The sequence below is a fragment of the Tupaia chinensis genome, unplaced genomic scaffold (genome assembly GCF_000334495.1).
Source record: "Tupaia chinensis unplaced genomic scaffold, TupChi_1.0 Scaffold000215_1, whole genome shotgun sequence".
NCBI lineage: Eukaryota > Metazoa > Chordata > Mammalia > Scandentia > Tupaiidae > Tupaia > Tupaia belangeri.
Genome location: NW_006159690.1, coordinates 4,361,504 through 4,387,050, shown reverse-complemented (window position 1 = coordinate 4,387,050; position 25,547 = coordinate 4,361,504). Strand labels below are relative to the sequence as shown.

The following is a 25,547-nucleotide window of genomic DNA, read 5'->3' as shown; positions in this document are numbered from 1 at the left end:
GCCCCTTGGGGTCAGAGCCACGGAGGCTGACCATAGGCGTTCCTTTGTCCTGCTCTCCCACAGGCCTTCTTCGAGGCGGCCAGCATGATGAGACAGGTGTCCCACAAGCACATCGTGTACCTCTATGGCGTCTGTGTCCGTGACGTGGAGAGTAAGTGTGTGCCCTACTGAAGGGGTGTTGGCTGGGTAGGGAGCCTGCGTGCTGTGGGGACAGTCGGGGCTGTGCCACTTCCTGTGGCCAGGCTTCCTGCCTCGCTCTGTGCAGTCAGCAAATCCAGGTACTGAACAAGTCATTTGCTAAGGTTAGTAGCGGGCATGGCATAAAACCACTGGTTTCACCTCGTTTCTGTAATGTTCCTTTCTTGGGCCCTACACTATACTAGGCCCAGGAGGCTGAGGTGAGTAAGATGAGGTTGGCATCACCCTGAAGTCAGAGAAGGGCCCCAGACAGGGTAGAGCTGGAGACTGTGCCCCTGAGCGGCGTGGAGCTGGCCTACCTGGCAGGTGGCCTGCCCAGGGGGTGCCCTACTCCAGTTGGTCTTCTTGTTGAGCACCTGCAGGCTCTGGCCTCAGCTTGTCAGGCTGCCAAGGGAGGGGGCCTTTGGGCCACTGCTGCTCACCCACCTTTGGGCTGAAGCTGCTGGAACTGAGATGGGTAGTATTGGCCTCTGAGTTCCTGACATACAAATTTGGAAGAAGGGAAACTTATTGTTTAAACCCCAAGTGATTTATTCTCTATGAAATCCTTGGATACGACTATAACGTGTGCTCACATGGGAACCCTGTTGAGAAGGGAGCCTTGTCACTCAGTGGCCTGTCCTCTGCTGTAGCGTGTGGGAAGGACGGCAGAGGTGACAGTGGCTGCTCTCTGAGCCCCTGTCAAGGTCAGTCTAAACTGAAGCTTTCACATCAGCCCTCCCTAGTCCCTGGGAGGGGCAATATGGCTGTCTCCTTCTTCACAGATGTGGGAGCAGAGAGGCTGTCACTTGTGCAAGGCCCCCCAGGTTAAGAGACAGGGTCACACCCAGGGGAGAGGCCCTGCCATTTGACCTCCAGAATATTTGTGTCCTCCAGAGCTGAGCCACACGGGTGGGCTCCTGTGAGGGGACGCGGGGAGTTCTGTCCCAGACACGGTCTCACATGTTTCTGTGCCTGTAGATATCATGGTTGAAGAGTTTGTGGAGGGGGGACCCCTGGATCTCTTCATGCACCGGAAGAGTGATGTCCTCACCACGCCCTGGAAGTTCAAAGTTGCCAAGCAGCTGGCCAGTGCCCTGAGCTACTTGGTAAGGATGTTGTGCTGTGTGCGATGGTCACTGCATGTCCCGGCAGGGGTGGCAGGAGCAGGCACAGGTGAGCAGACAGGGGCCAGGACTCTGGGGCTGAACGCAGGTGACTGATGCTCAGTGAGAAAGGGTGTCTAGAGCTGTTTCGTGCCCACACAGGAATCCTCAAGGAGCATGTTCTTTGGCGGTGCACCGACTGCTTGGCAGCGGTGACAGGAGTAGACGCCGTTCCACACCTTCCTGTGCAGGGGTGACACTACACACAGCCACAGCAGCTAGCATTTACTGAGTGTTCCCCGTGACTCTGCCATTCAGTGTTCTACAGCGTCTACCCAGTCAGATCCTCGCAAAGCCCTATGGGGTGTGCTCCCCTCTGACCCTCTGCATTGATGAGGGTGTGGAGCTGAGGGACAGCCTACGAGGTTCCTGAGTCACACAGGTGGCAGTGGGAGGTCCGGGCTGCCAGGTATGGCTGTAGTGGGCAGTAGGGAGAGATGTTCTGAGGGGCCAGGGCTGCAGATGAAGGAGGAGAGGGAGGGGAGTCGGCAGCCTGAAGGCAATCCAACTGGGCTCACCCTTTGACTCTGCAGGAGGACAAAGACCTGGTCCATGGAAACGTGTGCACCAAAAACCTTCTCCTGGCCCGCGAGGGCATCGACAGTGAGTTCGGCCCCTTCATCAAGCTCAGCGATCCCGGCATCCCCATCACTGTGCTGACCAGGCAAGGTGTGTCTCCCACCCAGCCCCTTCCTGGGCTGGGGGTCAGGCCAGCAGGGAAGATGGAGCTGGGTTGGGCTTGGGGTCACTGTTCAGCGAGTGCAGGTCATCCAGGAGGTACACGTGCTCCCATGGTGTGCCCTGGACAGAGCGGGTGTGGAGCCAAGGGTGAGCTGGCCATGTTCTGGAGGAGCTGAGAAACAGACAGCTCACCTGGGGCCTCTCTGGTCCTGGCAGCAAAGGAACTTGTTCAAGGTGGTGGGATGGCACAGAGGGGACCATGGGGCCCACTGGTGGTCGGAGAGGGCACGGGGCAGGGAATCGGGCCTCCTGGGTCCTTTGGAAATCCACTGCAGTCAGTGAGCAGTTGGGGAGGCGCACACCCCCTTCATTGGACTGTCCACTCTGGTCCAGCATCCTCTGAATCAGGTTATGGTGACTTGTATTCTTCAAAGGAGAGTGCTGGCTAGCCCCACTCAGGTGCTCTCTGCCTCTCGGCATTGTAGGCCAGCGGAGCAGCAGCCTGCCCCCGGGCCTGGGGCCAGCAGCCAGTCACAATCCCTGTGTCTTCACCATCTCCGTGAGTTTTGATCAGTAGTTCAGTAATTCGAGAAATGGACCAAGTTTGGAAAGGAACGAGGATGAAAAATAAGCCTTGCAAATAGGACCCCGATCATACACTCCTTGGAAGAGGAATGAGAAGCATCCTCAGTATCTGTTTGACCTTTACCATCTGACCTTCATCCAGCAATCAAGAGGCAGAAGACACCCCCAAATCTATCAGGGATCTTGTCCTCAGTGAGGGTCTGAGACACAGACACAGGTGGCTCTAGAACAAAAGAGGCCTGAGGCTCTCGAGAGCTGCCAGTAACATGGTGTGGGGACTCTAAGGCGACACCTGGTCCTGCTAGAGGCAGGCAGACAGTGACGGGGAGGCAGCAGGATTTCATCTGGGCCTCCCAGCCCCATAGGATGTGGCTACAGCAAGTGACCAAGGGCACATCCTCCCAGGGCACTGCCCGCACTCACCTATGGCAGGAAGAGGGAGGCGGGAGGGCCAGTGGGCTGATCGTAAGTGCCCGGCAAGGGTCCAGCCCTGCCTCTGCCCCCCCTCAGGAGCCCGAGGCCACTCTGCGGAGGCCTCTGCTTGCCCAGAGTCATGCGCAGCATACCTGACCCGCGTTTCTGCCAGCATTGCTAACTCTGGCCTTGGTTAGAAAAGGTAGCAAAGTCAAGGACTCTGTAATCTCATTACCTCAGCATTTCCTTCCTGTTCTTTCCTCAAATGGAAGAAAACTGACATTAAACTCACGTAGCTCTGCAGAGGGATGTGCAGGGTGCGTGCAAGCAGCCTGTGCCTTCCTCTGCCTGTGTGACCTCTTCCCCTCCCCACACGAACCTCCACTCTCCCCCTGCCCCTGGGTGATGGGCCCCATCCCAGGGTGCTTTGCCATTTCCAAGGCCATGGCTTCAGAAGCCCAGCTGCACACAGCCTCCCTGGGGAGCTCGTGGGCCATGGACCTCTCTGCAGCCCTGACTCCTTCCAGTGTGTTGGAAGTTCCGGGACAAGGCCAGGCTCCCAGGGCCTCCTCCGGCCTTGGTCCACATTTGAACAACTCTGCTCGCAGGGCCTGTATGGGCACACATCTTCTGCAGTGACAGTGAGATGACCCGGTGACCCCCAAAACCCATCTGTTACTGTGTCTGTCATCTTTGTCCAGAGTGCATCGAGCGGATCCCATGGATTGCCCCTGAGTGTGTGGAGGACTCCAAGAACCTGAGCGTGGCTGCGGACAAGTGGAGCTTCGGGACCACACTCTGGGAAATCTGCTACAACGGCGAGATCCCGCTGAAGGATAAGACGCTGATTGAGGTGAGCGGGGCTTTCCCAGGCCTGAGCTGGGTGAGGACTCTCGGGACTCAGAGGCCTCAGAGAGCTGTCAGGAAAGAGATGGGCAAGGATCTGAATTCTCTCCACAGGCTGGCTCTGTGACCTTGCAAATGTGACCTAACCTGCCTGAGCCCAAGTTTCATCGTCTGTAAACTGGGAATGAGAAACAACTTTGAGTTGTTGTGAAGATAAACAGCATACAGTGTATGCTCAGTAGACAGTTATGGTTTATCTGAGATTTTAAGTTCTATTATTGAGCAAGAGTCACATACAAATAAATATTTATTGAGTTCCTGCTTTGTATCAGGCACTGTCCTATACAAAGCCGAGGGCTACAGGCCTTCCCTTCCCTTGAGGATCTTAAGAGTGTGGTGGTGGTGGGGGGGGGCGGGGGTCAGGCAAAAATAATAGCATGGATTGCACAAATAAGCCCTGACAGTGCCCCGCTAAGAGCCACATTCTTAGGAAGGACAGTGTTATTGCCCTGATTGTACAGATCAGGTGACTGAGACGCAGGCAGTCCCAGACTCACATGGGTTCCTCAGCCAGACTCCAAAGTAGACAAGGTTTGAGCCTCTTACAGATTTGCTTGTGGAAAAAGTAAAGATTAATGCCAAAGGAGTAAGTAAAAATAATAATAAGGGACGACCGACGCGCCAGTTCGGTGACTCAGTTATTGGAATTGCTTTGCGTGTCTAGAGAAGGCAGGCATCGCTTTCAGCTGGGAGGGACTGGCCAAAGTCCAAGGGGAGGTGACACTGCAGTTGTACGTGGGGAGTGAAGAGTGGTAGTTCACCTGCCCTGTGCATCTGGAGCATGGAGGGGAGTAGCAGGGCACTAAGTGGGAAGGGCCTTTGGCGTCACATTGCCAACAGCCTCGATTTCCAGGCCATGGAGCCTGCGCTTCACTAGGAGTGATGGGAGGCAGTGAAGGGATTAGGCGAGGTGAAGGCCAGGTCTGGGACAGTTAACTGGATGCAGTGGCTGGGTTGGACAGGCTGAAGGGAGACCAGCAGGGGGACTGGCACTCTGAGGCTCACAGGGCTGAGGGCTCAAGCTCAGGAAATGGCAGTGGGAGTCCAGAGGGAAGGTGTGTGGGGGAGATAATGAAGAGGTAGATCCTTTGAGATTGCCAAGTAGAGATGGTGCAGGACTTTGGAAGAGGATTTGAGCTAAAACCCGCAGGGAAACCCTCCAATCTGCAAATCTGCCACTTGGAATTTTCACTCTAGCTTTGGGGAACTCATTTTATTTTTAGCTTCCCTGGAAATGTACCCCATGTTGTCAGTCAGTCTTTATCGAGCAGTGGCTGTATGAGCCCAGGGCTGAGCAGCATACAAAGATGGTAGAGGAAGGGTCCTGGTCTTTAATAAATAGGGCCTCTCTCCTCAGGCTCTTCCAGGCCAGGCCACCTTTCTGCTGGCTGCACTGCAGCATGAGGGGAGATTGGAGGCAAGGGCAGCTCTAGCTCCTTAATTCCAATCCTCCTTCCTCCCTATCCTTTGGTTCTGCCCCATCCCACCCCACCCTGAACTCACAGGGACCAAAGAGAAGGTAGTACCCGTGGGGTCCGGCTAGAGTAAACACTGGAGTGCAGTGAATTCAATTCATCTTTTAAAGTGGCACCAATGATTTGTTTCTCATTTTAAAGTAATTAATGAAGAAAATTTGGAAAATACAGAAAAGTATTCAAAAAAGGAAATAGCAATCACCTCATTTTTGCCATCTCCGATCACTATTAATACTTTGGTATGTTGTCTTTCAGTCTGTCTGTATCTCTTTTTTAAAACAAAATTTGGATCATGCTAGATATGGTTACAGATCCTGAATTTCCTCACCTAGTATTGTACTTTCCGAAAAGATTAAGTCTTACGTTTACAAATGTAAATGTTGTTTTATTTAACTCTAGTTTACTTCATGTTTGACATTTTGACTGTTTTTAGATTGCCAATGTTTTATCTCAGTCTGTAGGGAATATCTTTGAACATAAGTTTTTATTCCTTTCTTTATTTTGGAGTCATTCAATAATTGGAATTAATGAGTCAGAGGCTTCCAGAGAATCTGAAGGTTTTTATATACGTGTCGCCACATCATATTCCAGAAAGGTTATGCAACTTCCTGGAATGCAGCTGTTCAGGACTGGGATACACTGCCCTCTCCTTGAATTCAGATTATTTTAGTATAAATGTTGAGGTCTACCATTGCTGGAATAAACAGTAACTAATACACGCTTATGAGCTCTACCTTTAAGCAGAAATGGTGAGAATTCATTTAAGGATGGCTAATTCCCTTCGCCTGGGGCTCAAAGGTTTAATAGGTGGCTCCTTCGGAGTTCTTCCATGTGTCCCTCTTCTTTCAGAAAGAGAGATTCTATGAAAGTCGGTGCAGGCCAGTGACACCATCTTGCAAGGAGCTGGCTGACCTCATGACCCGCTGCATGAACTATGACCCTAACCAGAGACCCTTCTTCCGCGCCATCATGAGAGACATTAACAAGCTGGAAGAGCAGAGTAAGATGTGTCCTGTGCTGTTTTAACCAGGATCACCAGAGGCCTTGGACAGTGGGTGGGAGTGGGGTGGGCATGATTAAGAGCCCATGAGTGGCAGTCCCTGGGAACCACTTGCTATTTTATCTGTGTTCTTTTCTCTTCCATTAGATCCAGACATAGTTTCGGAAAAAAAACCAGCAACTGAGGTGGATCCCACACATTTTGAAAAGCGCTTCCTCAAGAGGATCCGTGATTTGGGGGAGGCAAGTTCTGCCTGGGGTCCTGGTTGCTGACAGCTGAACCTCTGCTTCTTGTGTCACCTCTCTGCATACACAGCTGCTCTCCGCGCTTTCTCATCTTGGGTTGAAGTTTACAAGACAAATTACTTGACTGCCTCTTGAGGGGGCCACTTTTATCACAAGGGATTGAGTCACCATTTGACACATATGGTGACAGAATGCATATCCCTGCCTGTCCATGTGACTGTGTATTCACATGTGTGACTGTACACTCACATGGGACATTAGTCAGCCCCCTCTGAGCCTTGATTTTTCTTTTTCACAGGACATAAGATAATGGAAAGAGAGAGCGATAGAGGGGATAGGTTAGATACGATGGAAAGAAAAAACCCAATACTGACTTTCCTGGGCTCATCCATCTCCTGTAAGGCCCCCACATGAGAGGCCTCCTGCACAGAAGGCCCAGATGGAGCATCAGCTTTCCCTCTGGACCTCGGTGGGAGCTTGCAAGCAGTTAATAAGACCAAAGAAGGTGCTGGTCTTCATACCGATTTTCTGTAGTTAGGCTAATTAGGTAAAGGCTGAATCATGTCTTGGTATCTGCCATGTACCAGCCTCGGGCCAGGCATTTTCACCATCACAGTATCCTTCATACCTCACAACTCCCTGAGAGGCTTTTTCCTGTTGTGCACAGTGAGCACATCGGGACCAGCCTGGGAAGTCTGGTGGCCCTGCCAGCCAGCATCACTGTCGAGTGGCTTAGCTGGGATCTGATCCCACGTCTTCAGGAGCTTCTTATGCAGATGCTCATTTCAACCACACTGTAGTGCCTGTCCTATAGCATGGGTCCAGGGCTTGCAGAGAACACCGCAGTGCTCCAGTGGATCCAGAGAAACCTTCATTCCCCCGTGGGCTATGTCTTCCTGGAGACTGAGGTTGATGTATTGCTTCATCATCTCCTGCTCCTTGCCTTGTCTGAGCTCCATGGTGGAGGGGATGGTTTGTGAGGCCAAGAGAAGAAGGGGACGGTGGTGAGTAGGTGGAGTCCAGGTGAAAGGCTTCCACCTTCACGATCAAACTGTGCTATTAACCCTGAGCCCTCAGGGGACAGCCATGAGGAGCAAGACTTCCGAGTTGTGGGTGGCCTAGGCTGGGGCTCCTCTGGTTACAGCATGTGTGTCTCTCCCTCCAGGGCCACTTTGGGAAGGTCGAGCTCTGCAGGTATGACCCCGAGGGGGACAATACAGGGGAACAGGTGGCTGTCAAGTCCCTGAAGCCCGAGAGTGGAGGTAACCACATAGCAGATCTGAAGAAGGAAATAGAAATCTTAAGGAACCTCTATCACGAGAACATTGTGAAGTACAAAGGGATCTGCACAGAAGATGGTACGTGGGGTCCAGCTGGGTCAAAGACACAGTGACCGTAAGGCCACAGAGGTAGTGTAGAGCGGGCAGCCTTCAGCCCTGTCGGGGCCCTCTGAACAACCCTGTCGTGGGCCAGCTGATATTCCCATGTCCTCAAGGCTTGCAGGTTGTCTACACTGTCAAATACCTCAGCAGTAGCGGGGATCTTGGGGAAGCCACCCAGCCTCCCTCCTGCTGGGAGAAGGTTCATACACCCACACTAAGGACTGGATTTAACTCACCCATCCAGCCACACCTCTGCCATGCGAGATTGGTACCCACTTCACCCCCTTTCCTGGTTCTGTTCCAACACTAGCCAGGGCATCTCATCCTTTCATTGTCTAGTTGTCTAAATCAACGTGACAAATAGTATTTACTAATAATTGGATCTTATTTGCGAGCGAGCATACCACTTGTGCATTGTCCCTTAACACTGGGAGCGAAGTGATGCAGTCTGCATCAGTATGAAAAAATTATCACCTGCCTAGTGGCTTCCAGAACACTGCCACCTCAGTGAGTGCTGACATGGCTGACAGAAGTGCAGGAGTGTCCCTGTCTGCTGTTGCTGTTGAGCTTCAACGAGCCCGTGGTCAAGGGGCAAAGCTGAAACTGCCCCCATCTCCCAACCCTGTGCCCTTCTTCTCCCCCAGTTCCTGCATTTGACAGCCCCCTGTTGACAGTCTTTTTTCCAAACAGGAGGAAATGGAATTAAGCTCATCATGGAATTCTTGCCTTCGGGAAGCCTTAAGGAATATCTTCCAAAGAATAAGAACAAAATTAACCTCAAACAGCAGCTAAAATATGCCGTTCAGATCTGTAAGGTAAAAAAAAAAAAAAAGATAGCATGCGAAAGTAGAAACTCAGGTTCTCTGCCCTGGGTATATTGGTCAGTCATCAGACTGCAGGTGGGAACCTTGCGATCACTATACTGAGTTGATTTGGCTTTGCATTATTTGGATGAAAAATGTGTTAGTTCTGGCTGCTTTATATGTATTTTAAAAAACAGTTGTTATTCTTGCATAAACATGAAAATGAGCAAAACTGTCAGTGATATGTGAATGAGATGGCATTTCTGGTTTTTATTCCGAAGTGACTTCAGCGATGTGCCTGACCCTGCTTCTCTCCTTCAGGGAATGGACTACTTGGGCTCTCGGCAGTACGTTCACCGGGACTTAGCCGCAAGAAATGTTCTGGTGGAGAGTGAGCACCAAGTCAAAATTGGAGACTTTGGCTTAACCAAAGCCATTGAAACCGATAAGGAGTACTACACCGTCAAGGATGACCGCGACAGTCCAGTGTTTTGGTAACTGAATCAAACAAAACTTTACGGGGTTTACATTGTCTTGAGAGATTCTTTCTGGCTATGTTAATGTATTTTTTAAAAAATAATTGCTCATTTAATTCTATTTATTCATTCATTAAGTTTAATTTGATGAGAGAGAGAGAGAGAAAGTAAGCCACCAGGTCTGGGACTTGAACCATGGTCAGCCATATGGGAGTCTAGCGCCTTAACCACCACACCACCTGCTGGTCCCCTTTGTTTTTTGGAGGGATTTTCTTGGAGACGTTTTTGCTACAGGGCGTGTGCTCTCCCCAGAAAGAGAGAGAGAGACAGAAAGCAGAAATCCCCCCTAGTGGGGATGGCCACACTGCAGTCCCTTCTTCTCCATTCTCCTCGGTCGGGGTCTTGGGCACACACATACACACATGCCTGGTGTGAGTTTAAGCTACCAGGTCCAGGAGTCAAACCGCGGTTGACTACATGGGAGTTCAGCGACATAGCCATTATGCTAACTGCTGGTCCTGCTGGTCCTCTATGTTAATGTCTCTTATTCTGCTGGCCTGAGTCAAGGTTAGAGAAGATTTAGAACAGTCAGAATTGATTGATACTTACCTTCAAGAAACATCTTTTATGCTATTGCACTGAAAGCAGCCTGTTTAAATGCCCGAACTTCGTGTGAGACCACCTTCCAGGGAATGGGAGAAATCTAACCAGCTTAGCACCTCCAGCTTCATCAAACTGTGAACAGGTGGAAGAACAGGCAAGGAGTGACAAAGTGGGCACTGAATAAATTCAGAGACAGAGCAGAGTGAAATCTATGGGAACCTCGACCATCTCTTGTGACTCAGAAGACATCCTGGTTAGAAAATCACATGCCGACTGCCTGGGACAGTGTACCCAGTGAAGAAGCTGCTTAAGTTTTCACTACTCCCCTTACACAATGGAGTAGCACCCCTTAGGTGTAGCCCACATAGACACACACCCAGGTCGCTCCCATCCTAAAGAGCCTAAACCAACATTCATTCATTAAAAGTGGACACACATGTACATATGCCTCTCTCTCAAGGTCCGGCTCTGTGCCGGGTACTGGAGATGTGGTGAACATGCGGGCTGAGTTTCATGAGTGAGGCAGCCAGTTTCATGGAATAAGCACAGAAGGGCTCAAGCTGGGTTTTTGGAAGTCCTGAGTGTTCAGTGAAACCTGATAACTCCATGGGGGTTTGTAGAGATGGCTGGAAGAAAGCACAGTTGGGTCATAAAGAGGTAGGAGATGTGTAGAGGCGGCCCAGTCTGAGTGGTGGAAGCTGAGTTAAGGAGTGAGGACCTCATCCCTGAGCAGTGGGATAAGGAATACATTGGAGGGTGGGACCAGCAGTTAGCGTAATGGCTATATTGCTGGACTTCCACGTAGTCGACCGCGATTCGCGTCCCAGATCCAGTGGCTTAAAACTCACGCCCGGCGCAGTGCGTGTGTGCCCAAGATCCCGAGAGGAGAACGGAGGAGGGATTGCAGCATGGCCATCCCCCGTGGGGGGTGATTTCTCACTTTCTGTCTCTATCTGGTGAGCATGCACACCCTATAGCAAAAACCTCTCCAAAAAAAAAAAAAAAAAAAAAGGAAAACATCAGAGGATATGCAGGTGGAGCTTTTGTTTAAAAGAGGTCACCAGAGAATGGAGGGGAGCAAGTTTGGAGCCAGGAAGTCTGATTCAGCCTCTTCAGCATCCCAGGCCAGAGCCAGTGGTTTTGTAAATGAGAACAGTGACTAGGGTAGTGACAGCAGGATTTAAGAAAAGTAAATATTGAAGAGCTAGGTATGGGCAGTTGTACATCGCTCGTCAAAACATTGGGTTGTCAGGAAAGTCAAGACACATCTTCACACAGACTACCTCATGACTTTCCCGATGAACAGGGAACCCTGGAGTGAGCAGTGGGGCCAGTACTGACCCCTGAGCTGCAGGCCACTCAGCCCTGGGGCAGTCTGCGTCCGGCTGCCTCCATGATGAGAGCATGTGCTCAGTGAAACAGGAACGTGTCTGATTACTTGGGGGCAAATAGTGCTACTCCGGGCCTGTGAAGGATATTGTTCTGCATGTCAGCTGTGTGCCATAGCTGCTTATAGGTGGCTAATGTACACTAATACATCATACTCGTTACTTATTATTACTGTATTAGTAAGACTTAATTATTAAGTTCTAAGAAACAGCAAAAGGTTTTCTTTTCTTTTTTTTCTTCCAGGTATGCTCCAGAATGTTTGATTCAGTGTAAATTTTATATCGCCTCGGACGTCTGGTCTTTCGGAGTGACTCTGCACGAGCTGCTTACCTACTGTGATTCAGATTCTAGTCCCATGGCCGTAAGTCCTGGCTCTTCCCTTGAATCTAGTACTCAATTAAAATGTGTCTGTTCCTCTCGGTTATAAATCTTATTTCAGTGGACTCTACTCCATGTATTATAATGGAAAGTGTCACTTCTCTATTTAGCATGGTTTGTTACTTGACAATTACTTGTGGGTCTCTTAAGTGTTGCTTTCACAAGGAACCCAAAGTTCTATAGGACGATCCTAACCTTTAAGGCTCTTGTCTGTGTGATGAACCAGGGACCATTTCATGGGAGAATGAGAGACCTAAGTGGGGTAGGGCACTGTCTGTGCCTCATTTTTCCCTAAATGAGGTCATTCTCACTGGAACAGGTCTTTGAGCGGCAGGACGACTGGCTGGTAAGAGTCTGAGACATTGATTACTGACTGATCATTGAGAGCGAGGAGTTGGCATTTTCATTCCAAGTTCGCTCTAGAAATTTCACCTTTATCTACTTAGTTTTTGTATAAATATGTGCAAAGTGACACATTTTGTTTGATTTTCTTTTCCATAGTTGTTCCTGAAAATGATAGGCCCAACGCACGGCCAGATGACAGTGACGAGACTCGTGAACACATTAAAAGAAGGAAAGCGTTTGCCTTGTCCTCCTAACTGCACAGATGAGGTACTTACCGGCCACTTCCCACTAATAAAACTCAGCTTTCCTTCCGTTTTCACAGCTTGAGTTATCTAGCAAGTGGTGGGAGTGAGAGTAGGGAAATGGATTTTTTTTTTTTTTTTGAGAGATTTTCACCGTAGGGCGCGTGCGCTCGCCAGACAGACAGAGAGAGACATAGAGACAGAAAGCGAGAAATCACCCCCCAGGGGGAATGGTCACGCCGCAATCCCTTCTCCTCCATTCTCCTCTCGGGATCTTGGGCACGCACGCACACGCGCCCGGCGTGAGTTTTAAGCCACCGGGTCCGGGACATGAACCGCGGTCGACTACGTGGGAGTCCAGCGACATAGCCATTACGCTAACTGCTGGCTCCGGGAAATGGAATTTTAAATAGAAAACTATTGAAAACTTTTCCAAAGGTGATTTTTAGATAAGCTATCTAAGAAATCATTTGTGGGGCAGATGGCAGCTACCAGTTATGTTCAAAGCACAGACTCCTTCGAAACCCTTAGTGTTGATCCCCTTGCCTGCCCCAAGGAGGAACATGTTTTGGTATAGCTGTATCATGACAAGTACACAGAAGTGTGTTTTTTACTAAGTTTATCCCAGTTACTAATAGCATTTTTTGAGAGGTTTTTGCCATAGGGCATGTGTGCTCCCCAGAAAGACAGAGACAGCAAGACAGCGAGAAATCACCCCCCCAGAGGGGATGGCCACGCCGCAATTCCTTCTCCTCTCGGGATCTTGGGCACGCATGCACGCACGCACGCACATGTGTGCAGTATGAGTTTAAGCCACTGGATCGAACTGCAGTCGACTACATGGGAGTCCAGCGACATAGCCATTACACCATCTGCTGGTCCCACTAATAGAGTTTTTAATATAAATTTCTATAAACACTTTAGCCTACTTAAGATATACTAAATAGTATAAGGCCACCAGTGCAGAAAGTTAGTCTGAACCAAGATTCAGCCTCATCTGTGAACTGGTTTACAGTAATGACCTGATCTTTTCCAGTTCAGTCAGCCCAGAGCCCCTCAAATGTTAAATTATTTATATACTTATGTCATTCCTTTCTGTATTTTAATCTCTTCAAGTAACCTTGTTTTCTAACCTTACTTACTAAGAAAAAGTCATTTATAATTTCAAAATTATTTTCTTATTCTTGATATTTCCATAATTTAAGAGACAATTTCTGGGCCCAGCAGGTGGCATAGTGGTTACAGCACTGGACTCCCACATGGCCAACCATGGTTTGGGTCCTGGACCCAGTGGCTTTAAAAATCATGCCAGACATGTGTCCATACATTCCCAAAATCCCAGGAGGAGAATGGAGGAGAAGGGATTGTGGCACGGCCGTCCCACTGGGGGGTGATTTCTCACTTTCCTTCTCATTTCTCTGTCTCTGTCTCTCTGGCAAGCATATGTACCCTATGGCAAAAAACCTTTGGGGGGGGGGAACAGCTACCAAATCTAATGTTCTTTTTGTGTTTTTCTTTTTACAGGTTTATCAACTTATGAGAAAATGCTGGGAATTCCAACCATCCAATCGGACATCCTTTCAGAGCCTTATTGAAGGATTTGAAGCACTTTTAAAATAAGCATGAATAACATTTGAATTTCACTGTTTATCAGGTCTTCTTTCCCCCAAGCCATTTAAGAAAATTTTAATGGAAAAATTTTGTATTCTAAAAAGTCACTCAAATACTTGAGTGTGTACTTTATAAGGCACAGTGGTGCTTGTGTGTAGAGACTTACTCTTTCAATCTGGCACCTGTAACAGTGACAACCAAAAGATGAGAAAGCACTCCTTTAGGAAAGAGCATGCCGTTTTATCTGGGTGGTTGGCCATCCTGATTGCGTTCAACCATGGGATTTTGAAAACAAGAGGAGCTGACCAAAGACAAGATGATTACTTGTCTCAGCTTCTAGTTGATCAGAAATGTCCCTCTGGCATGTTGATTAGAGAGAAAGATGAATGGTCTTAGCAGTGCTCTAAAATGCTCTCAAATTTGGTATCTACATGGTGATAGACCCGTCTTAAAATGGTTAGATGCCAGTTAGTATACTGTTGTTTCTATACAAAAATGAGTGTATTCCTGTCACCAGTTAGGACTTCAACCTTGAGTTGTTTCTCCAGAGACTTAGCTCCTGTTCCCTTGGGTGACCACTGGTACCCATTTTTGAGAAAACTGGTTATACGCAGGGGGACAGCTGGGGAATAGCTACTTTGCTGCATGTTAATTCTTGAGAACTAAGTCTTGCCAGTGCTTTCCTAAGCAGTGTACCTTTCATCAGAACCAATTCCCGGAACCCAGATGCTATTCCACATGCTTTTCCAGACGTCAGTGTATATCCTTTTATAACGCTGCCACTTCGGGGCAAGGTGTTCCAGCGCTGCTTTTGGATGCTGAATGTGCCACATCCATTGCACTGTTCCTAGAGTGTGTTTCATACTCCCCGCCCATCTACGAGGGCCGATCATTATTTGACCATCACCCTGTGGTGCAAAACTTGAAAGACCAGCCCCAGCTAGAGGCACTGTGGAGTTCAGGATCCACTAGACAGTTTGCAGGTTGCTGGGAGGTAGCTAGGTAATCCCGAGTGATCTCCGATTCAGTGTGAACCATAAAGATCATTACGCCCAGGACTCTGAAGAACCTTTGTTCATGCTGTCTAGTATCGTTCAGTAGTGTTCCTTTTCACCTTTGAGCCCAAAAGTGAGTTCAGGATTGATTCCATGGCAACCACAGCAACTTGCCATTTGTTCAACAGCCCATCAGCAAGGTCTCTGTCTGCGTGAAACCTGTGGCCACTCTGTATGCACTTTGTTTACTCTTTATACAAATAAATATACTAAAAATGGTACATGCATAAGCCTTTTAATATAAGACTTCATTTTCAAAGCATTTCAAACAATTCACTTACATAGAAAAATAACAGTATAGTCTTGTGGGGAGGGTTAATAACGGTCCTCACGACTAAAACCATCTACTTGTATTTCTTGGTTACATTCCATAATAACGGGGCACAGGCCGGTACGGATGGCAAATCGCCATATTCCAAAACACCTGTGTTTTAGTCCTTTCAGCCTTTTCTTTCACACTGTGGCTCTGATATAAAGTCACCGTCTTTCCTTTCTTCTGTGTGCATGGTGGCGGAGGCGGGGCAAAACGCAATAGGAAAACAGGGAGGAGGAATACAGAGCATGGAGAAGCCGTTCGTCATCTGCCGTGTAACTGAGCGAGGCCTCAACCTCGTCGGTTATGTTTAGGTAGTATACTTGAAAATCATCCTGGTTAAACTTCCTAGCTGTCACCTTCCAGCAGAAGCTAGTACACGCAATAAATTAGACCAAGTAAAATTCTTTACAAAGCATACAACAAATGTATCAATTCTTATGTCCTAATTAGAACAGGATATCTATATCCTAGTCAAAAAAATAAGTCCCTAAAAATGATATGATCTGGTTTCAAAGGGCTAGGATCATATCATAAACCTCCAACTCACATCATCCTTTAGTCTAATAACAATGAACAAACTTAGACACTTCTAGATGGCAAAGTTTCTCATGCATTTAATACCAAGGTCTTCAGGACATGGTGGCAAAAGTCATAAAGCAATAAAGACAAAAATATTTTCAGAAGTTAAATAGCTGGTTATTTTCCACCTGACAAACTACCAAAGAGTGACAGAAAAAGGGGGGTTCAAAATGGGTATAAATACTGGTACTCTGTAAGACTCCTTCAGAAAGGGCAGTGCTGGCTGCTTTGTGAGACTGTAGAAATAGGGTATTTGGTGATGACCGTAGGCCCTGTTCTAGCAATGCGATCATTAGTCTATCCTATAAGATACAAAAAACTGTTCTTTACCACTGACAAGTCTGTCTCAAAGGTTAATGGTCTCTTTTAGATGAAGTAAAAAAATAGGGAATTAGTGCTATCAGATCAGGGGTCAGCAAACTTGCTCTGTAAAGGGCCAGACAGTCCGTATTTCAGACTCTGCAGGTTATGTGGTCTCTGTCAAAACTACGCAGTCCTCCACCCTAGCACAAAAGTAGCCACAGTTATATCAATGAATGAATGGGCAGGGCGGCATGCCTATAAAATACTTATTTATAGGCAGTGAAATTAGAATTTCATAGAAATTTCATGTCATAAATTTTCTTTTATCCTGTTTAACAATGTAAACATCATTCTGGGCATGCAGGCAGCATAGCAGGTAGGGGACCAAATTTGCCCTCAGGGTGTAGTTCGCTGACCCCTGAGTTAGAACACCAAAGCTACTTTTCTCAGTATACCTTGCGTTGTTCACGAAGGGTATCGACAGTCAGTAACACCTGGCAAGTAACGCGTCTGTGGTGGTGGACACCTTGGGCCTCTCTGCCCCTCCACTGGTTTACGAATGCGTGGGTGTTCTCCTCTAGAGCATCTTCAGAACATTACCATCACCACTTTGGGTACTTGCCCCCTTGCAGTTCTAGGAAAAAATCCTAAAAATCTATAAATGAGATTGCTTCTAGGGACAGTAAATTGAAATGCACATTGGCTTTTAAGAAACTCATCCTTCTAAGGCGTGGGAAATAAGACCATTCCCCATTTATTGCTTCAATAAATGTTATGTATGGTGTCAAAATGATTCCCAGTCCTACAACAAGGAAGATCGGAAGCTCTGTAGTTTCTACAATGGATTGGAAGTTAGTACTACATTAAGATGCGTCTGATTGTAATGGACAGCATCCTCAATTAATGTCTCTTCTTATTGCTGCTTATTTATTTGGCAATTCTGCCTGCTGCACAACACAGTTCCTGGTGGGGAGTGAGAAACCCGTAATATTTAAAGGATATGGCTAGTCTGAATGAAGTTAAGGCAGCGATGAACAGCAGAGATACTGCAGAGAACCTTAGGAGGGACAGAGAGGGACCTGAACTCAGTATACACGTTTCTTTTTTAAGTAGCTTTCCATGTAATATGCTCCTGTCCCCTGAGAATGCTGGTCAGCAAGTTCCACAGAACCACCTTCTGGGGCGGAGATGAGATAGGATGCACCTCGCTTTTCATTTCTTAAAGATGACACCTGTGAGGGAATCACAACCAATGTTGAAACTGTTTGGTCGTTCAAGACACGAAGCAAACAATTCTACTTCAGATTGGTATAAATACAGAAAAACAGGATAAATATCAAAGCTATCAAAAAATACACAAGTGCGTTAAATCAGGATTTCAAAATATCTATATCGAAATCACCTCTGAAACTTCTGTAGAACCCAAACCAGCTTCTGTGCGTCATCACCCCAACCACCAAGTTTTGGGGGAAAGGACAAGTAAGAACCCTTGCTTCTGCTAATGACACCTAGTTAAACCCCACGGCATCAGAACAGTGATAACAAATGTCCACATATCCACATACTTCGGAGGGAGGAGAGTCACTACGAGATCAAGCTGCATGTTCAGAGGTTCATTCTGCCTGGTAACGGAAGCAGCGTGAATAAAACTGGTAGGTGTAAAAACTGGCAAATGGTGTCAAGGAAATAACCCAGTACATTCTAGAGAGCAATGGAAACTCAAAGCTTTGGTCTCCGAACCAATCACCAGGAAAGCATGTCCTATTAGACTTCCAGGCACCATCCCAGAGGTTCTGATCAACAAGTGGGTTCAATGCTTTCACAAGTGGTCACAGCAACCAATATGATACTCAGGTCACATGCAAAACCCATGATAATTTTTGCTTTTACAAACACGGTGGCCAGCTTGCTGAAGCAGAATTATGGAAACTAATATGAGAACATAGAAATGACTGATAAGGAAAGCTCCTGACAGTGCATAAAGTCTTTGCACATTACAGTGGAAGTTGCAGGATTTGTGGTCATGTTTCTAATGAGTAAGGGAGCATGAGAGGGAGGGGGAGGGTAGCAGGCAGTTTGGACAGGTTCTGGCCCGCTGTGATCTCCCCAGCCTCCTAGTTAGCTAAGACCACAGGTGAACCCACAGCACACACCCTGCCTGGCGGGGCTGGGAACTGAACCTGGCCTCCCATGCAGCCTCAGCCATTGTGCAGCAGCACCCTTCCACTTGTGTCACTGCAGCTAGGCCCATAGTTTTTGTTTTGTTTTGAACCTAAGGCACATGTGCTCACTGCAGAGAGAAAGAGACAGAAGGAAAGTGAGAAATCACCCCACCCCCCACCCCCGGTGGCCATGCTGCAATCCCTTCTCTACATTTCCTCTTGGGATTTTGGGCATGCATGCATGCACACATGCTCAGTGTGATTTCCAAGCCGATGGTCTGGGACTCGAACCATGGTTGGCCCAGTGCCTTAACCTGCATAATAGTTCTTAAACCAACAAAGAACCTCAGAGAGAATGACAAGTTGTTACAGCTCCTTATCAACAGTCCTGTTAGCCAGGGTGAAGATACATGGCTGAAGCCTGCACGCCCGATCTCCCTCCGTGAGGTACTTTACCTCCATGTGCCTCGCTGCTGTGATGGTGCAGTGAAAGCCTTCACATGCCTGCTCAAGGAATGCACCACAAAAGGAAGCGCTGATTGGCCAAGAAGTGGGCTTTAACTCTGTCTCCAGAATGTTTCTGGTGGTCGTGTATGTCTAAGGTTTGCTCTGAAATAACCTGAGGAGGGGACTACATGGGAGTTCAGCGACATAGCCATTGCGCTAACTGCTGGTCCCAGGCATCTTAAGATTACGTCCAAAACTGAAACCCTACCCATCCCCTAAAACCGGTTCTACTCACAGTCCTACCTGTAGCAGTGACAATTCCACTTTTTCTTGGCCAAAATCCTTTGAGTCATCCTTATCTCTCTCTCATCCCCATGTATGCTGCGGGCTCTCCTTCCTAAGACGTCCTGAATTCAGCCACTTCTCACCCCCTCTGCTGCTCCCATCCTGGCCCAAGTCTGCACTGTTTCTACTTGGATTATCTTTAACAGCTTCCCAAACATCTTGTTACACGCCCTATTCATTGTTTAACATGACGGTCGACGGTGTCCTGTTAAACTACAAACAGGACAGCTGTGCCTGTCCGGGGGCTCTCTCTTGGAAAGCCAAAGTCCTTACAAGAGCCTACAAGGCCCTAACCTGTCTGTGTCCACCACCTCCCACCTCGCGGCGACTCCATCGCCTGCTCTCCGCTTTGCCATTCCCCTTCTGCGCTCAAGGTCTCCTTGCTGACTCTCACACTCCAAAGCACGTTTCTGCCTCGGTGCCTTCACGCCTGCCGCTCCCCTAAGGGAAACGCACCAACACGGATATTCCTATAGTGTTCTCCCAAAACTTCTGGTCCTTTCCCAAGGATCAATCTGACAAGGAACCCTTCCTTGACTGTGTATTTAAACTGCAAAGCCTTCCGATTTTCGAGTCCCCACCTCGATTCATTCTCTCTGAAATGATCATGGTTTATTGTACTATTTTTTTTTCCTGTTTTCCCCTAACTTCTCCTTAAATGTAAGTGCACTACAAGGCTTTTTATCTCTCTTGCTCGCTGCTATATCCCTAATGCTTCAATGGTGTCCATCACATAGGAGCCATTCAATAAGTACTGACTGAATAAATGAATACCTATCAAAAAACACTTCCCGAGCCTGCACCTGCAGTTCCTTCAGCCAATGTGTTGTCCCATGGTTTCTGACGTGGCAGACCTGGGCACCAGCATCTCACAAGTGCCTCAGAAAGCAAAGGGTGCCGTGCTTCCTCTACTCCCCCTCTTTCTGCTTCGTAAACTGTTGCACACCAGCCTAATCTTTTGCACATTTACTATGAAACCCATTTTATCACTGTTAGTTGCGATTTTACTTTTAGAATAAAAAAGAAATCACTTACGGTTATTAAATTAAATTTTTAGCTTCATGTAACTATAGATTAATTTCTTTTATTCCATTGGTTTCCAAGTAAATGTAGAAGGAGAGTGTCACAATTTCATTTTTTTTTAAGAGACTTCTGCTACAGGGCGCATGCGCTTGCCAGAAGACAGAGACAGAAAACAAGAAATCACCCCCTGGGGGGATGGCCATGCTGCAGTCCTGTCTCTTCCACTCTCCTCTCCGGATCTTGGGCACACACCCACACATGCCCGGCGTGAGTTTTAAGTCACAGAGTTCAGGACTCAAACTGCAGTCAACTACATGAGAGTCCGGCGACGTAACCATTACGCCATCTGCTGGTCCTCACAATTTCATTTTTTACTGCCAAAAAGGGACACCGTGTCCCCAAAGCTCAGTTTTCAAGCCGTCAGTGGTAGTTAAACTGTGGGCTACTTTTAAAAGCGCTCATGAGCATTCCAGAAAGTAGAATATAACTGTCCCTCAGAGAGACTCCTCTGGGATTAGTGATACCAATAGCGAGTTCTGGCTAGGCTCAACTGTGCCCAGTTCAGTTAAAGACAATTATACTATTACTTCTTTTCTGAATAAGAACGTACTCAGTTACCACATGGCCCTCCAAATACGAAGACGGCTCTTCAGAAAACTCGGCCTCTCCTCAGGACTTCTCAGTCTCACCTCTACCTGCAGCTCACTTCACCTTTCCTTTGTTCGCTCTTTAGTGGAGCCGGACTGATGGAGAACCTGGAATGAGCCACTGCGCTAGCTCCCCTCCAGTCCGAATCAAACCCCTAACTCTTTCATACAGTCTCAGGTTCACCATTTAGGTGTCACATCTACAGAAATAGGAGCTCATTTGAGGATCTCTTCTGCAGTAAACATTTCTAGAATTCTATTCAACTATGTGTTTTTTCCTTTCCTCCTATTGTTAAGGAATGCTTTAAAACCATCATGCTTTATTTTGTGATGTTAGTGATATAATAATAAAATGTCTCTTCATGAATTTATATATAGATTTTTATTTTCATTTTTGCCTCTCAGCTGCCTATCTTTCTTCATATGAAGAAAGGATTCTAACTTTGGATTTAATGATTCATCCTTTAAAAGGTATTGTGCTGCATTAAAAAAAGAAGAAAAGTGAGCCGTGATCACCCCACAAGTTTCAGTGGCCATACCAAGCTGTACAAATTATATATCTTACATTTAAGTATATTTGAAATATATATTTGAAACACTTTTCAAAATTCAAGACACACTAAAACTCTTTGAAAAATTAGACCAACATGTCAAAGTAGAAATTTGAGGCTATATTCAGGTTTATTTATACTGCATACTACTCTTTTACCTATTTCTTGGACACTATAAGGCCAGTTTAACTTGTAACCCAAAGATTTTAAAACAAAAGATGATATTAAATACATTTCAAAATCTTTCCTTAATTCCAGTTTTCACCAAAACTCTTTTTAAAGGCAGGGTCTCACTATATCCTGATCCTCCCGCCTCAGCCCTCTGAGTCACTAGGGTTACATAACCCCGCGACCGGCTGTTAGGAGGGGCGGAATCTAACCCAGGGCACTGAGGTGGCCTCAGGGTCAACCAGTGCAAGCTACCAGGGCTGGGCCCCACATGGTTTATGAGAAGTATTTTCCAAGTTACTGTCTAGGGGTAATATGAAGATAACTTGTGCTCCTATAATTGTAAAAGCATGTTCAGGATTTTCAATATACTTAATATAGTTAGTATTTGTCATGAGATTCTGATCAATGGCAGCCCCCACAAAAACCCACGTTGCATTCATTACATAATGTATTCTTGGCATGGCTGTCTGCATTATGTGTCCACTGGGTGGCAGCATTAGGCTCTCTATGAAGAGAACAAACATCGCCCAGGCCTCTCCATTTTTCACTCAGTTACTCTTCCTCCTCATACCCTCTCATCACAGGCTCTGTGACTGCCTCCCTAGGACTGGCAGGAAGACCTCTGGAGCCAGGGTGCACAGAGCACAAGCGAGTTGACAGCAGTACTGTCTTATTGCAGGCCAAGTCTTTCAAAGGGAAAACCCAAGTCACAATGCAGATGGTCACATCAAACAATTCATGTCATTGAAAAACCAATGACTGTGTCACACCAAAAAGTTGGCCTAAGATAAATTTTGACCTCTTTTACCTACTTTTAATAAAAGGAGGGAGGGAAATGTTTTGGGTTTTGATATTATAATTAGATGTTGGTTTTATGGATTTAGTAAATATTTAATAAACTGACCCAAAGTCTTCTTTTTTTAAGCCATCTGACATAGATGAACCATTTATCTTTACTGAATCAGATACTTGTACATTAAAATGAACAGGACTATGTAGCTCACTATAATGCTGGTATCATCTTTAGAGTATATACTACAAACTAAAACGACTACACTCATTTCTGATATAACTTTGTTTTTAAGAGCGATTTTTGCTATAGGGTGCATGCACTCACTGGAAAAACAGAAAGTGAGAAACCCCCTCCCAGGAGGTTGGCCATGCTGCAATCCCTTCTCCTCCATTCTCCTCTCAGTATTTTGGGTACGCACACACATGCACCTGGCATGAGTTTTAAGCCACCAGGTCTGGGACTCAAACCGTGGATGTCTATGTGGGAGTCCAGCGACATAACCATGATGCCATGGGCCGGTGCCCTGATATAAGTTTTCTAATGACAGTTCAAACACTTCAGATGTACAGTTTTTGAGAAAAAAAAAATAACATAGCCCCATGGCAATTCTAATAAATTGCTGTAATTAATTAGAGACAGACCAGTACTTCATGCCTTTCTATGGCTGAACTATATTCCATTGTATGGATACTCTAAACCTGTGGCTCATCAATTGATAGGCATTTGGCTCTTATGAATAATGCTGCTATGAAAATCCACATATAGATTTGTGTGTGGACATGTGTTCAGTTCTCATGGGTATATACCTAAGAGTCGGATTCCGGGGCTACATGGTAACTCTGTGTTGAAGATTTTGAGGAACTGCCAAACTGTTTCACCACCGCACATTCCCACCAACACTGTGTAAGGGCATTTCAGTTTCTCCATACCCTCACCGATACTTGTTAAGGTCTGTTTTTCTTAGTCTTTGTTCTTTCTCTTCCTTGGACTGGATCATCTCACCTAAACCTATATTCCAAGTTGGTTGATTCTTCTGCTTGTTCAAATCTGCTGCTATGCCTTAGTAAATTTTTCCTTTATTATTATACTTTTCCAATCCAGAATTTCTATTTCATTTTTTCTTGTCATTTATATCTCTTTATTGATATTGTCTATTTGGTGAGATATTATTCTCGTACTTTCTTTTAGTTCCTAAAATATAGTTTCCTTTAATCCTTTGAACAGAATTTAAAATCTTTACCTAGTATGTCCTATGTCTGGGCTTCCTATGAACATTTTCTATTAATTGCTTTTTTTCCCCCGGTTTAAGGACCGCATTTACTTCTTTGTGTGTCTCATGACTGTCTGTTGAAAACTCATCACTTAAAATAACACGACATGACAACTCAGGGAATCAGATTCTACCCCTTATCAAGTTTTGTTGTTATTGCTGTTTCCTGTGTACTGCCTTTCTTGAACTAATTATGCAATGTTTGTATTCTTTTTTGTTGTGACCACTGTGAACTCGAGGAGCTTAGTGGTCAGCTAATGAGTGAACAGAACATTCCAGAAGAAGTGAAATCAGTGAGTCTCGCAGACATTGCAGAGGGGCTGTGCGTGTTGTGCCGTGCCTGCTGCACAGCCAGGCCAACAGCTCTGCCTTAGCTCTCGCATCTTGCTTGTGCAGTCTCAAGGGCAGCCAGCAGTGAGCACACAGGGCCTTCTCCAGTCTTTTCTGAACTGCACACAGTCCTACACACACACACGGCCTGTAAGATTTCCAGAGATTTGTCCCCTCTGTTGGTATGTGCTGAGACACTATGCTCAAGTTCAATTTTTAGTCTGACCCAGAGGCTGGGTGCAGTGGCATGCACCAAAGTGACTTGGGGAGGCTAAGGGAGGAGGATCACAAGCTTAAGGCTGGCCTGGACACACAGCGAGACCCTGTTTCCAAAGAGCCAGGTAGCACACGCTGCCACAGTCTTCCCAGTTGGCAGGCTGAGGCAGGACGATTGCAACCTCATGAGACCCTGTCTTTAAAATTCAAAAATCATAGTAATATCAAATGCAAACTGGTACTAAACCATCTCTGAAACAGGTTTCAAAATTTCAAATGGTAAGCAAAAAACAGATCAGTGCAATTTTGCATTTCTAGGATAATATTACAGGAATCACAATTTCAGTTTCTGTGAATTTGACATACAGTTGGACTAATTTTTCTATACATCCTTAAGCCTGAGAATTATTTACCTGTGCATAATCGCCAAAAGATGGAGAGTAGGCAATGCACTTCTCCAACGCATGTTGTGGTTCTTTTCCCTGAGAGATTGCATCCAGAATGTTGCCTGTAATTCCAGTCTTACGTAGAGTGGTTTTACTTACAGGGGCTAAAGGCAGAATCAACAGATCTCTTTTACTTAGGTTGCTTTATTATAAATTATAAACACAGTCTTCTAAAACTCATTAAAGCAGCATATTTTCAAAGAGAACATAAATTTTAGTTTGCTAATATGTATCTATATTTCCTCCAGGGGAAATTATATAATGAGTCATCAGAAAAGTCATGATGTATTTTTTCTATGCAAAAATGTACCATGACTTTTCCAATGACCCAATATAATAGTGTATGATATTGTTTCCTTCATTTGAAACAACTGAAAATGAACGTTTGCCTTATGGGTAAATAATTTTGATGGGAACCTTTAATTTGCCACCGAGTACATGTGCTCACTAGAGAGAAAGAGACAGACAGAGAGGGAGAGGGAGAAGGCACCCACCGCCCCAACAGAGCATAGTAAAACTCCAGTCCCTCTCTATTTCCTGTCAGGATGTGGGGCATGCGAGCACACACATCTGGCATGTTTTTCAAGCTGTAGGATTTGAAATTCAAATAGCATAGGTGGCCATGTGGGATCCAGCTGCCTGAACCACCAGGCTATGGAGCCAGTTGTTCATGGGAACATTTTAAAATATATATGTCTAATTTCTAAAACATGGTGTACTAAATGCAAATGAAGCATTCTTATTAATGCAGTAGTTTTCACCAATAATTTTTAGACCAGATCAATGTATAGTAGGCATACTAGAAGCATATTTAGTTATTTTTCTGGCTTTTTAAAAGAAACTATAAATTAATGTTTGAGTTCAAGATGATACTTCATAAAATGCAGACGATGTATATTAAAAAATTATATATCATTTTTTAAATTCAATCTTCTTATTCTTTCCAGAGGTAACAACTTCATTTATCGTCCCAGATTTACTTTAAGCATATACACAGAAAAATATGTGCATGTAG

At 46.2% G+C, this 25,547-nt stretch overlaps 2 protein-coding genes across 2 annotated transcripts in view; one reads left to right on the top strand and one right to left on the bottom strand.

Moving 5' to 3' along the window:
- Positions 1-15,152, top strand: part of JAK1 (Janus kinase 1) — a 67,246-nt gene extending 52,094 nt beyond the window's left edge. Inside the window, 12 exon segments of the mRNA XM_006147535.3 lie at positions 64-151; positions 1,159-1,286; positions 1,877-2,012; positions 3,725-3,876; positions 6,254-6,404; positions 6,552-6,646; positions 7,815-8,007; positions 8,722-8,846; positions 9,156-9,328; positions 11,546-11,663; positions 12,182-12,292; positions 13,792-15,152. Of these exon segments, the coding sequence (XP_006147597.1) occupies positions 64-151; positions 1,159-1,286; positions 1,877-2,012; positions 3,725-3,876; positions 6,254-6,404; positions 6,552-6,646; positions 7,815-8,007; positions 8,722-8,846; positions 9,156-9,328; positions 11,546-11,663; positions 12,182-12,292; positions 13,792-13,887 (1,566 nt within the window). The 3' untranslated portion in view covers positions 13,888-15,152.
- Positions 15,153-15,318: 166 nt separating this feature from the next.
- RAVER2 (ribonucleoprotein, PTB binding 2) overlaps positions 15,319-25,547 on the bottom strand; it is a 99,637-nt gene continuing 89,408 nt past the window's right edge. The window contains exons 15-16 of the mRNA XM_006147547.3: positions 24,500-24,636; positions 15,319-17,363 (exon numbers count right to left, since the gene is read on the bottom strand). Coding sequence (XP_006147609.1) covers positions 17,217-17,363; positions 24,500-24,636 — 284 coding nt within the window. The 3' untranslated portion in view covers positions 15,319-17,216. The remainder of the gene's footprint in view (positions 17,364-24,499; positions 24,637-25,547) is intronic.